Genomic DNA, 12,043 nt, shown 5'->3' with positions numbered 1-12,043 from the left:
CTATCACTTCTTGTCATCATAGATATCAAAATAGAAGGTGGGCCTTTGTTTTGATTTATATTTTCCTCTTCTTGCCCTATTGCATTGTGCATTCTACTAGCCACATAGTCATCCTCATCGTCTAACAAGGGAAAGTCAACAGTAGCAAGGATATGCATCCAATCTCACTCATCATCTACACATCAGATGTATCATGAGCAGGCCGTAGTTTGGTGCAATTTTGGTGCTGCCCTTTAGCAAGGCAAATATGTCATCCAAGTCAACTGGTGAGGCCTTCCAATATCCATCTCAATTTTAACTGATTTTGTGCAATTTACAAAGAACATTAAGATCTTACCCTAGTCCTTGATTGCTTGTGCACTTCTCATCTAGGGTCAACCAAGTAGGATATCATAGTCAAATCTCTTCATGGTAATGAATTTCACTAAGAACACAATACCTTCAATTTTAATATGCCAATCCTTCAGCCAACCAAACATTAAAATGTGTAGTTTTCACAGGTGGATTTCCCCAAGTTTGCAAACCTACATGGCTGAGGACATTGTGCCCTCCCAAAAGGCATGTACTTGTAGGTTTCCAATCATGGGGTTTAAGGTTAGGCATTTACTTGTAGGTTTCCAATCATGGGGTTTAAGATTAGGCTGGGTATATGTGTGTTAGCATTGTGGTCTTGTGAATTTGTTATTTCTGGCTGCATTGATCCCTTCATCTACTTTTTCAATGCATTGCAGAGTGAAGGGATTTGCTTCAATAGTTGTCCTAGTGACAAGGCGATCAAAGTTGAGATCAAAGCATCCAATAAGCTAGCACTCGATTTCTTCTTCTCATATCCCTCAATGTTATGTTTCCAATGGTCGCGCTTTGGATGATGTTCAACTATAGCACAACTTCCTTCTATAGGAGATGCATCTAGCATTTGGTTTTTCTCAGGCCCCATATAAGTAGGAGAAGCAAGTGGACTCACCATCGACAAGTTGTGCAACTTCTCCTCTACTAATAAATCAACATCTTGGAGATGTGCTTGTGCCTCATTCACCCAACTTCTCACTTTGTCCATTATATCCAACTATTGCTTGGGATCAGGGTATTCTCCAATGTAGTGGGAGCTCACGCTCAATCACCAAGACCCACGGACTGCTTATTGCTTTAAGTGTTTCAAGAGAGCACAAATGGCTCTCTCTCACCTAGCCAACGCGCCTTCAATCCTACAGGGGTGTAGTGAGCTTACCTTAATGCCCAAATGAATAGCCTCCACCCTCAAGCAAGCCGGTAGCTCCACAATTTGAGATGCAAGCTCAAGCAACCTCCTTTGAGCTCCATCCTCCATAGCCGCGCGCAAGACAAGAGAAGAGAAGACAAGACAAGAATAAAAGAGGAGATGATGGAGAGCTTCTTCTCCACAATCCCTTGTCCTCTTCACACACTCACTCCCTCATACTCCCTCTCTCAAGCACACCCAAGCAAGCAAGAAGGAGAGAAGAAGAGAAAAATAAGAGATCACTTTTTCCACACACCAAAGAATGAGATTTTCATTCACTTTTTGAGTTTATATACAAAACCCTAAATCCCTTGGGCACCCATCCCCTTTTTTTACATGACAGGGTATCTTGTCAAGGTCCTCTTTCTCCATTCCCTTCTAGTGCCTTATCCCTTCATCCATGTACTTTTAGACCTTACAACTTGCACAGGAGGAAGCCTAATGCTCTTATAAAATGAATTACATTATGCTTCGCACTTTCCTTGCGAGAGCCCTCGAAGGTTCTCCCTCATCCTTGAGAGAGCCTTGCTAGAACATTCAATGCTTTCCCATGTTCTTTTTTAGCACCTTGCTAGAATATTCAGTGCTCTCCTTCATTTTTTCTTAGCTTGTCTTCTCCTCCACTTTTCTTGCCTAGGAAAAATGAGCTTCTTCATTCACTATTTGACTTGGGCTTCCTCAGTCTTTCTCTGCTTCCTCTCGGCTGCGTGATTCTTGTTCACGACATGTCTTGTAACATTGTAACATTGTAACATTGCCCCCTCCTAGACAAGTGCCAATCCCATGGCACTTGAGGGTTTGAACTGAGGAAGACTCTATGAGTTAATAGGCAGTCGTGTGCATCGATGATGAGGGGGCCTCCGAAGTTTGTGGCTTGCATTGTTTGGAGTTACATGTAAAGAAAAGAAGGTGCACTGCCTAGGGGTGTGTCTATCTTTTTGTGTGGTGCCTTATGCGTGTGCTAGTGGAACTGGGATTTGGGTCAAAGCCTAGGTATTGTCCCACACTTGAGAACCTAGTTCATGCATAAGGGTGGTGCAGTGAGTGTGGCTTAGGGAGATAGGTCTAACCGTAGCGAGGGTGACCTCCCTAAGTATGTCCTGCCCTTGATGTGCCCTAAGCATGATGTGGGGAATCATAATGGGCTAGGGGGTTAGGGATGAATCCGGCCAACCAAAGCCACCGAATGTTGCTAACTTGACGACCTCTAGATGCAGCGAGATTGTGACCTACGTGGTGCCTTTTCCATGTAATTTCTTCAAGTGAGCTCTTACTCTTTTATTTTCTCTCCTTTTTTTTCTATATATATATATATATATATATATATATATATATAGATAATTAGATGAAGATCTAGTCCTCGTCATCAGAGATAGGAGAGAAAGAGGTTGGGGGCTTAACAGATTTGTTAAGGAATCTCCAGCTTTGAATGTAACCTTTGAGGTTCATTCGTGCCTGCAGAGGAGTGGTAGAAAGAAATGGATGATTGTAGTGAGTGAAGTGGCTATCATTCATATCTTCCAAGAGGGCTAATCAAAAAGAGGAGAGGAGTGTGGCTTGCATCATTAATCTAGTCATCACGCAACCATCTATGCCATTAGGATCAAAAAATAGTGGTGGCAGGTGGTAGTCTTGTGATGTAGGCTCCTGTTTTAATAGTACTCTAAGTAATCTAAGGTAATTACATGTGGTTAGGAAGGTTGGGTCTAGACATGAAGTGAATTTTTTAAGGAAGTGGATTATGGAGTCATGTAGATCTTGTAGTGTAAAGGTGAGGGCTTCTTCAAGATATGTGGCATTGACATTGTATATTCTAGGGAAGTCGTATCGATCGTGGTTGTCAAGGTCATAATCCAATCCTACCCTTCTTGGATATGGCATGAAAGTGGGGTTATTTCTTTCGAAGGGTAGGGTGTTGAAAAATGATATCCAAGCATCAATATTACCCCTCCCAAATGCGCCTCCTCCACTTCGGTTGGCATTCATAGCTCTTTACTATTCTTGGCACTTCATAAACTTCACGATTGTTCTCTCTTTGCTCCTAGAATATGAGTTTAGCATTATAGTTTATTGGGAAGTAGTCTTCTCTCTATGAAATGGGTGTTGCTAACATCACTATGGTTGCGCGTTCAGTTCTTCCTTTGGGTGAGCTTGAGCATTTTCTTTCTCTTCTTTTTTAGCACAGCCTTCTTGGCAATGTGGGCATCTATCTGTGGTTGCTCATCTGGTCGGGGGGGAAGGAGGTTGTGGGTTTAGCTCCTCCTCCTATTGTTCCCCTTCCAAGCTTGGTCCTGCCTCTTTTGCTGGCCTCTACATTTCATGTCTTATGTGCTCCTATGGCCCCGCTTCCTCAATGCTTTTGCTTCCTATGCTTGGTTGCTCAGTCCTAGTCTTAGGGCCCTGCGAGTGATTTTCAATTTTTTCCTCCCTCTATATTGCATGGTGTCTAGGAGAGTGTGCAACCTCTACCCTACTTTCTACTAACATTCTATTTCCCTCTGCAAGCACTTTTCCTGACTGGGTAGAATGAGCTTCTTTATTCACTATTTGACTTAGGCTTCCTCGTTCTTTCTTTGATTCCTCTTGGCTGTCTGATTCTTGTCCGTGATATGTCTTGTTAACATTGTAATATCCAACTCTAGCACTCCCCTTTTCATTCATCTTCAAAGCAAACATTCGTGCATCTACATCAAGAATTATCTTCCTTTTGTTAGCATTGTGGTACTATTGGTTTTGAGCCTAAGAAGAGTCACTCCAACTTGAGTGCTCCCCTTTTCATTCGTCTTTTGAGAAACTTTTTTTACTTCCACATCAAAAACTTGTTTTTCTTTCGTTAACGTTGTGGCACTATCGGTTTTGAGCATAAGTTTCACTTCAGCTCTCTTCTTTCTTTTATTTTGGTTCTTTTTTCATATGGATGAGACGTTCAAGTTAGTAGGTCCAAGCATTGAGATGGTGGCATGTTCACTTGGGCTCTATTCATAACATTTAAGTGAATCGATGAGGCATCATCATCTAGTGCTTAAATGCTAAAGAGTCCAAGCAGTAGTCATGGTATGATTACCGAGCTAGTGAAGGGTTTTCTATCTAGGGCATACATGTGTATGATACCACATTCTAGATATCTCAAATCAGTTTTATCTTTATTTGCTTGTTCTTTTTTCAAGCATCTGGATTATATGTGTCTTGGGTAACTACACTTCTAACAGCTTAGAGGTTCCTACGGTGGGTTTCCCCCGTGTCTTAACCTCTTTTCCTTCCCAATGCCATGACTAGAATCAATTTGAAATCCATCAAGCTTAGATATCCATCTTCGTTCATAAGTGACGTAAGGATTTGTGTATAGTTCTTCTTTGAATGGCTCTTCCATAAAGTACATGGAAGCATTACTTGTTGGTGGATGTGTGACAATGGATTTGGGTGGTCTGGGTATTCATGTTGGATTGATATCTACCCTAGGAGATATAGGTCATTATTTCTTCAGTGCTAGCATAGTGAGCGAAGCTCCTCTTAAATAATTCAATTGCCTATTTAAGGGATAGCTTTTCATTTTAGTACTATATGTTGATGAGCTTTTGATTGTTGGGAGTGCTTATGATGAGTTGGATGCTTTCAAGACTTGGTCTAGAATTGGGGTCTCTCCAACACCCATACACCATGCCTGCTAAGAATTTATTCTCTTATATTGGGCAAGCCTGGGTTTAATGTTAGCATGACCAAAGAACTCATCTAGCACTACACCACATAAAAGAAAACCTCCCTCATGCATTTGACCTTCAGCGTCAAGGTGGCAATCTCACAATCTAGGTTGTTAAATCCAACTAGGTGATAAAGTAAGTCTTGACAAGAGTCAAGGGAAAGTACAATACTAGTCTCACTTTTTTTTTCTTTTGTATCCCATTTTGGTTGGCCACCCGTGTTGTTTTGGTTTTTTATGAACTAAGAACAATAATTTTTTAACTCCTCTGCAATATTATAATATTGAATATGGTTTACTTCTTTGAAAATGCCTTGTTATTTATTTGACTTACTTTTTATATTTTGTTAATATTGTCTATTTAGTATAAGCACATATATGTGTATAAGACTAGTCATATTGGGATTCATAATGGAGAATGGTAAAGTATGGCTTTCATCATTGAAATTTATTAACATATGTAATTACTTTTATGTTTAATACGGTTGTATGTTTTTAAGAGGTGCTAAGTTCACTACATGATTCATTATGTAACAAGAGGTAACGTTTGATATTTGAATACCTCCCCTCGAGCAACACCATCCAAATCTTACAAAAGTCTTAGATTTTGCTGATCGGGTTAATCTTCAAGTCTACTTTGTAGCTGTACTTTTTAGCCAAAGGACCCTAGTGAGGCCATTCCCTTACTAAATGTTTTATGATAAATTTATTACTATTCCAATTAATATTCCCAATGAAAATTTGATATCTTCATTATCAAATACCATATAATGACAACCCCATATCGTGACAATAACCCATATTCTCTTTAAAGGATGCAATTTTCACAATGACCCTAGTATTAGGTTGCAACTTGACATTTACATTCAAATTAAAATGCACAAATGTAAGATTGTTAAGTATGACTAAATTTCTCTTCAACTAGCTATACTAACTCCAAATTTGGTAATTCCAAGCAGTAAAATAGGGTGAATGACCTATCCATGCAATCTTTGACATGAAGGGACCTAGGATGCTCTCGCCCAACATGATGTGCTCTCGCTCAACATGATGACCCGATCTTAGAAGATCTAGAGGCGAACTCTCTCATCACAACGTAAAGCCGCGATGGTACAACTTGAAGACCACCAATTCAACCATATTGAAAGCAGCAAGAGCCTACTATTTCTAGTGGTGCGACCACGAGAGAAGCAAGAGCGGTGATCAATCTTCCGTTGTACACTTGTAAGCTCATTGATCCACTGCCATCCACATCTTTGTTGTGCCAGAAACTCTTGCATTTCACCCCCCTAGCGAGCTTGGAGGAGAAAGCTGTGGTCCTTTTCGATCTAGCCACACAAGGACTGCTCTTCTGATTCACACGTACAATGATCGACAGACATCATTAAACTGTGCCACTGTCATGACATGACCTTGTCAACAATCCACATGATTTTGGTTTTAAATCTCACAAAGGGAATTACCAAGGAATTTATTTATTTATTTGTTAGTGCCATGATTTTACTTTCTCATGCATTATCTTTACAACAAGCAATTCTAGACAGGCAGCCTTGAACAAACCTGCACCCTCAGAAGCAAGAATCCACACTACTTTTATGTGTAAGCACCAATATATAAATTTGATGCCCATTTATTCTTTCATGTCTTATACAATAAAGCTAGCAGGATGTTTTTTGCTCTCGAGCATGAAGCATTCAAGTGCTGGCATGCCCTGCATAGACAATGCCTTTTTTTGTGATCTAAGGGTTCTCAATTAAGCAAAGTAGTTTTGGAATGATTGAGAAAACAGTAGTCCTCTACTAACTTTCCTTACAGATATAATCCATGGATGCATATATATTTTAGTTACTTTTAGAACTAAGAGAGCCGTCAGAGGTGTGAGGACATCTTCATGTCATGGAGACCACCAACTTTCGATAAGTTTGGCTCAATGCGTTTCTCCTTGCAGATCTTTATTAAACTTTGAGAAATTGCTCAGCTCCGCATTTAATTTAACAGAGAGATTTCTACAACTAGGGTATCAAATAGGGTTCTTATCATAGAGAAAGCACTTTGAAAAGTGATGTAAATGACAAGGGGCTGCCCTAACCTAATTCTCAGGTGGGAATGTGTATTGATCTCTCTTTAAAATACAGTGGGAAAAAGGATTGTGATTATTTTTTATCACTATCTATGCTTGTGATTATTATTTATCAGTATCTATGGTTATTTAAGTCAACACATTGTGATAAATGTAAAATTTGTGTGATAAATATTGGTTGAGAAAGGCTAAATAAAGTTAGTACCTTTAAATGGATGGCATTGCAAAATGTAGAGAGAGAGAGAGAGAGAGAGAGAGAGAGAGAGAGAGAGAGATCTGTGTATCGTTCCACCTCAACAGCAGCAGTTTGTTATAATATATAGCACACAGTAATTAAGATAGTACGTATCCACAATGTCTGAGATTTGATTTACGCAAATGCAAAAATTACTGTACAGTGCCAGATAGTTTGACTGTAGACACCAATGCCATTTAGTAGGGTGTCAAAGATCTTTCAAGACACCTGAATCACAGCTTCAGGAACAACGGGATACGATGCACATGTGGCAATTCCTGAGACATCAACAAAACAAGGTGTCCAATTGAATTGTCTGTGTATATGTATGTGTTGTGGATTAGACAGATTATGCATATTTACAAGTATTGATGCAGAACCCACATCACAAGTTTTTGACATTTTTCCCTGTGGGAAAAGGGGTCCCTCTTTTTCCCTATAGTGTTCAATATCATGATCTTTTGCTGGGGAGGCGCCACATACCTTGGAAGGCACCAGTCAATGGCAGCCCCCTGCACCCAACCACACCTAGCTAGGTATGGTGTATCTCCCTGGCAGAAGCTCATGATGTTGCCGTATTTCAAAATGTGGAAATTGTAGTTTGAATTTATCTAAAACTTGTGATAACACTGATAACACATCTTTACCACAATTTAGACTAAAATTACTGCATGTATACCAAGACTTACCACACATATTCGATCCCATCTCCATGGAAAAGTAACCATCAATCCCCCAGCTTTCACCCCAGGAGTTCTTAATGATCCAGTAGCTAGCCCCATCTTCATCCACATCATAGCCGACAGCCAGGACAGCGTGATTCACAGTCTGCTAGAAACAGCCACCTCAGAACACACCTAATAAGTATAAAATAGAGTTCAATTTTATGCAGTGAACTCTTACCTCTGGACTGTCATCACAATTTTCACTGCTAAAAACACCACTCTCATAGAAGCGGAACTCATTGATCACCTCAAATGCCACACTGACAGGCTGCACCAAGCCTACAGCATCCTTCAACTCGTCTTCTGCTCCCTGGTAACATCCCCAATGATAAGATTAATCAAGATGCCCCCTTTTCAATGTACCAAAATGAAATTAACGCAAACATCAAACTGTACTCAAGAAAGGCATCCTGCTGTAGTATTAGGCCCAACAAGTTACCCTCCTTACTGCAGCAAGATTACAGAACTAGTCACATTTGTTCCACGTTTGCTAGTATGAGACACATCTCATGAAGCCATGCTTTTTTCATGTCTCAATCACCATGCTAACAAAACAAGCATTCAGTCTTTGGCTATATGGCTTACCAAAGTGATGTTGACAACATCATACACTTGAGCACCCACTGAGTCTGCATTGAACTGGCACACACCATCTTCTGCCTTATAAGGGTATGCTTCTTCCGTTTCCAAGCCACCGGTGTACTTAACATACTCAAATGCCTGAGAGGGCAAGCCTCCATTACATCCATAGTTGTTGTAATCTCCAGCACAATCTACTAGCTGCTGCTCAGAAAGTAGCACCATCTGTCCAGTGGCTTTAGCATGTGCAGCTTCCAAAGCACCGGTGGTACTGCAAACAAGAGGATACAACATGTGATGCCTAAGGCATGGCATTTGGAAACTAACATTGGACAACCTAAGATGGAGAAAATTGACCTGAATGTCCAGCAGGAGCCACAATGCGCTTGATTTTTGACAGGGCTCACAATGCCATCATCACGCCAATCTTTCTGAAAGTGAGAAGAGTAAGTTAAGTAGAAGCTTGATCCATTGAGTTGTATATGTTCAGCCCATTAAACTTCTGCAAGAAAAATAAAGCAGACAGCAAACAGGTCGGATAATAATATATTAACATATGGTTCTGTCTACTTTCGGTGCTTCAGATCCATCACTTTGAAGTATATAAGGCCAGCAAACATGCTTTGTAATAATTCCTATCAGCAGTAGGAACCAAAATAAAAATACAAGATGCAGATAACAACCCTTCCTCTCTAGATGAAGATGGGTTCTGAGATCACCGTCTGGCAGTGTGACCAGAACCTGGCAATCAAGTCAGTGGCCAACAAGAAACAGGATTCCAACACAGTTCTCTACAACAAGTGTGTAATACAGTGGCCTGGCATATCTTATTGTTAGAAGCAAAACAGACCAAGAAATTCACGCACCCTTGTAGGAAGGTCAGCAGAGAAGCTCCTCAGGAGGTGGGTACCCTTGGTGGCTGAACAATTTTGTTGCCCAGATCTCAGGTAGGTTTTCTTGAACTCGTCCCATGTAACATCAGCAAACTCTGTGTGATTGAATATCACAACCAAGAAATCAACACGCACACATTCGCACACGCACTCTCTCTCTCTCTCTCTCTCTCTCTCTCTCTCTCTCTCTCTCTCTCTCTCTCTCTATATATATATATATATATATATATATATATATATATATATATATATGTATGTATGTATGTATGTATGTATGTATAAAGAAGGTTTCTAACACAGGAATCCCCATATCACAAACTCCGAGCACTCTGACAACATCATGAGCATCTACATGGGAGCTACCACATACCTAGCTGAGTGTTCGTGATTCTCATCACCCCTTGCAAATTTGAAGGAGCTCGTAATGTTAAACACTACCAGAACAAATAAATAAGAGTTTCCAAATTCCCACAATGGAAGATGGCTCTCTCTCTCTCTCTCTCTCTCTCTCTCTCTCTCTCTCTCTCTCAGTTTTTACATGATACTTGGCACATGAACTGTGGCAAATTGATGTCTCATAGGGTTTTGTCCCCCCTCCCCCCCCCCTCTCTCTCTGACTCCAAACCGCCACTGTTACTGTCTGTCATTGTCTCAAGTTGAAACTAGGGTTCATTTTTGAAGGTTGCAGAGCCCTTCTAGGCCATTATTGACCTGCTGGAGAATCCCAAAATATTGCAAGTAATGCATTTGAAAGGCAAAAAAAAAAAATTGCCCTTCTTGAAGAAAGGCAAAAATTTTTTAGCATTGTGTTTGAAGGGCACTTTTTTCTCTTAAAAATTAGTATCTTGTATTATAAATAAATTTATTAATCTAATTGCCCAATGCCTAGTTACTAAGGCAAGCACAATCAATTGTGAAAGGGGATTCTCTTAACAAGCTTATGTTTCTTTCTTACAATGGCACACGAGATCCAAGAGAGGTAGATTGGGATGCGATCCACTCTACTTGGGATAGCTTGAAATTCATAGAGGTTAGATAGTAAAGGTTATATCAATGATTCATAATAGAGTTGATAAAATCGAATATGTAGAGTATAAATTGAATGGAAAAGTTGTCTTATAGATGAATTAGAATTTTATCGTTATTAAGTGATTTTGATTCCTTGCACAAAGTTTAGATCTTGAAAGGTAATATTTATAGCACACATCATTCGAAGGTCATATTTTGAAAAGTGACCTCAAGTGAAAGGGCAAGATCATAGAGAGACCTTCAGGAGAAGGTATGGACTAGCCCTTCAAAAATGACTCTCTCCCTCTCTCTTCTCTCTCTACATACATATATACATACATGCATACATACATGTGTGTGTGTGTGTGTGTGTGTGTGTGTGTGTGTGTGTGAGATTTAGATACGAGGGTTTCTACTCACGATTAACAGCGAGAGTGTACGGGAGCTTCTTGCTGTTGGTGGAATCGATAAGTTTAACATTGCGAACGAATGCAGAGAAGCGATGGCGGACCTCCGCGGCAGAGCTGTAATGCTTCCCGTACCTGCAGATAAACAGCCAAGATCCATCTGTGTATGTGCCTTTGTGCATGTGACACGCGGGGGGGGGGGGGGGGGGGGGGGGGCGCGGGGGCGGGCGGGGGCGGGGGCGGGTGTGGTTTGGGGCGCGCGCGCTCTGCTTTTGAATTTAGAGAGCCTACCTGTGTGCAAAGGATGCGAATCGATGCGCCAATGGAGAGTCCCCAAGAATGCTCGATACATCGACATCTTGCTTGGTCTCGTAGAGATGCTGGTTCCTCGTAGTTGCGGAGACGAAACAGCAGAAAAACAGCAGAAGAAGCACCCGGCAAATCAGCTCCATCTGCGAGGCAGCCATCTCTCTCCCTCTCTCTCTCTCTCTCTCTGTATAGACACAAGGACTGCCTTTCCTTCGAAATCCAAGGCCCAAAAACAGGAAGCCTTCCGCCAATAAAAATAATCTCTCCTGAGGAATCTTTTTGGGTCTTCTTTTTGTAATGTGTGATATTGTATTTCAAAAAGTGAGTATTTACAGCACCAGCAAGGGTGCAGCAGAGTAAAGGCCAAAGACAAAATTAGAACTATGGCTAGGAGCCTAGGGCATTAACTTGAGTTTCTTGCAAAACAATTTGAAGATCCAATGATAGGACTCGAAGGCTTCTTTAGCAATGAGACAACAACAACACGCAAAGAGCTTATACACTCAACAGGAGGCAGTTGGAAATTTACTTCGAAAGCCAAATTATTCCTCTTGGTCCAAATAAATTTCAAGCCTGCAACAAATAGTAACACAATCAACTTCCAAGAGGCATCATCCAAACTATTATGGTAATCAAAGAAGGTCGTGGCGAAGCCAAAGTCCGATCTTAGATTGGCGTCTTTGACCACTTTATGATCCTATGCCAACTACACTTGACTACTAGGCAGTTCTAAAAGAGGTGCTTCTCATCCTCTATATGAATTTTGCAAAAAACACAAAGGGAACAAAGAAATCCTCTTGGACAATCTGCACTTGAGCGAGAGTCTCTTTGTGAGAAGTCGCCATCTGAAAA

At 40.7% G+C, this 12,043-nt stretch overlaps 1 protein-coding gene across 1 annotated transcript; it reads right to left on the bottom strand.

The window, feature by feature from the left end:
• Positions 1 to 7,316: 7,316 nt before the first annotated feature.
• On the bottom strand, positions 7,317 to 11,445 carry LOC148026738 (cysteine proteinase 2-like). The gene is made up of 8 exons (XM_087691241.1): positions 11,174 to 11,445; positions 10,896 to 11,017; positions 9,441 to 9,562; positions 8,932 to 9,005; positions 8,581 to 8,845; positions 8,174 to 8,305; positions 7,960 to 8,098; positions 7,317 to 7,548 (listed from the first exon to the last, which is right to left on the bottom strand). The coding sequence occupies exons 1-8, from the start codon at positions 11,347 to 11,349 to the stop codon at positions 7,490 to 7,492; spliced, it is 1,089 nt and encodes a 362-aa protein (XP_087547367.1). The 5' UTR covers positions 11,350 to 11,445; the 3' UTR covers positions 7,317 to 7,489.
• Between the last annotated feature and the right edge of the window lie 598 nt (positions 11,446 to 12,043).

This window comes from Lygodium microphyllum, chromosome 13 (assembly GCF_053477565.2).
Source record: "Lygodium microphyllum isolate KBCC chromosome 13, Lygodium_microphyllum_v1.1.10, whole genome shotgun sequence".
In the NCBI taxonomy this organism is placed as follows: Eukaryota; Viridiplantae; Streptophyta; class Polypodiopsida; order Schizaeales; family Lygodiaceae; genus Lygodium; species Lygodium microphyllum.
Note: the sequence above shows the minus strand (reverse complement) of the source record. Positions and strands in the feature narration are given on the sequence as shown.

Coding starts and splice junctions, on each gene's coding strand:
- LOC148026738 (XM_087691241.1), bottom strand. CDS start 11,349: ATGGCTGCCTCGCAGATGGAGCTGATTTGCCGGGTGCTTCTTCTGCTG. Junction 9,006..9,440: donor CTGCTGACCTTCCTACAAGG/GTGCGTGAATTT, acceptor TCTCACTTTCAG/AAAGATTGGCGTGATGATGG. Junction 8,846..8,931: donor GGCTCCTGCTGGACATTCAG/GTCAATTTTCTC, acceptor TCTTGTTTGCAG/TACCACCGGTGCTTTGGAAG.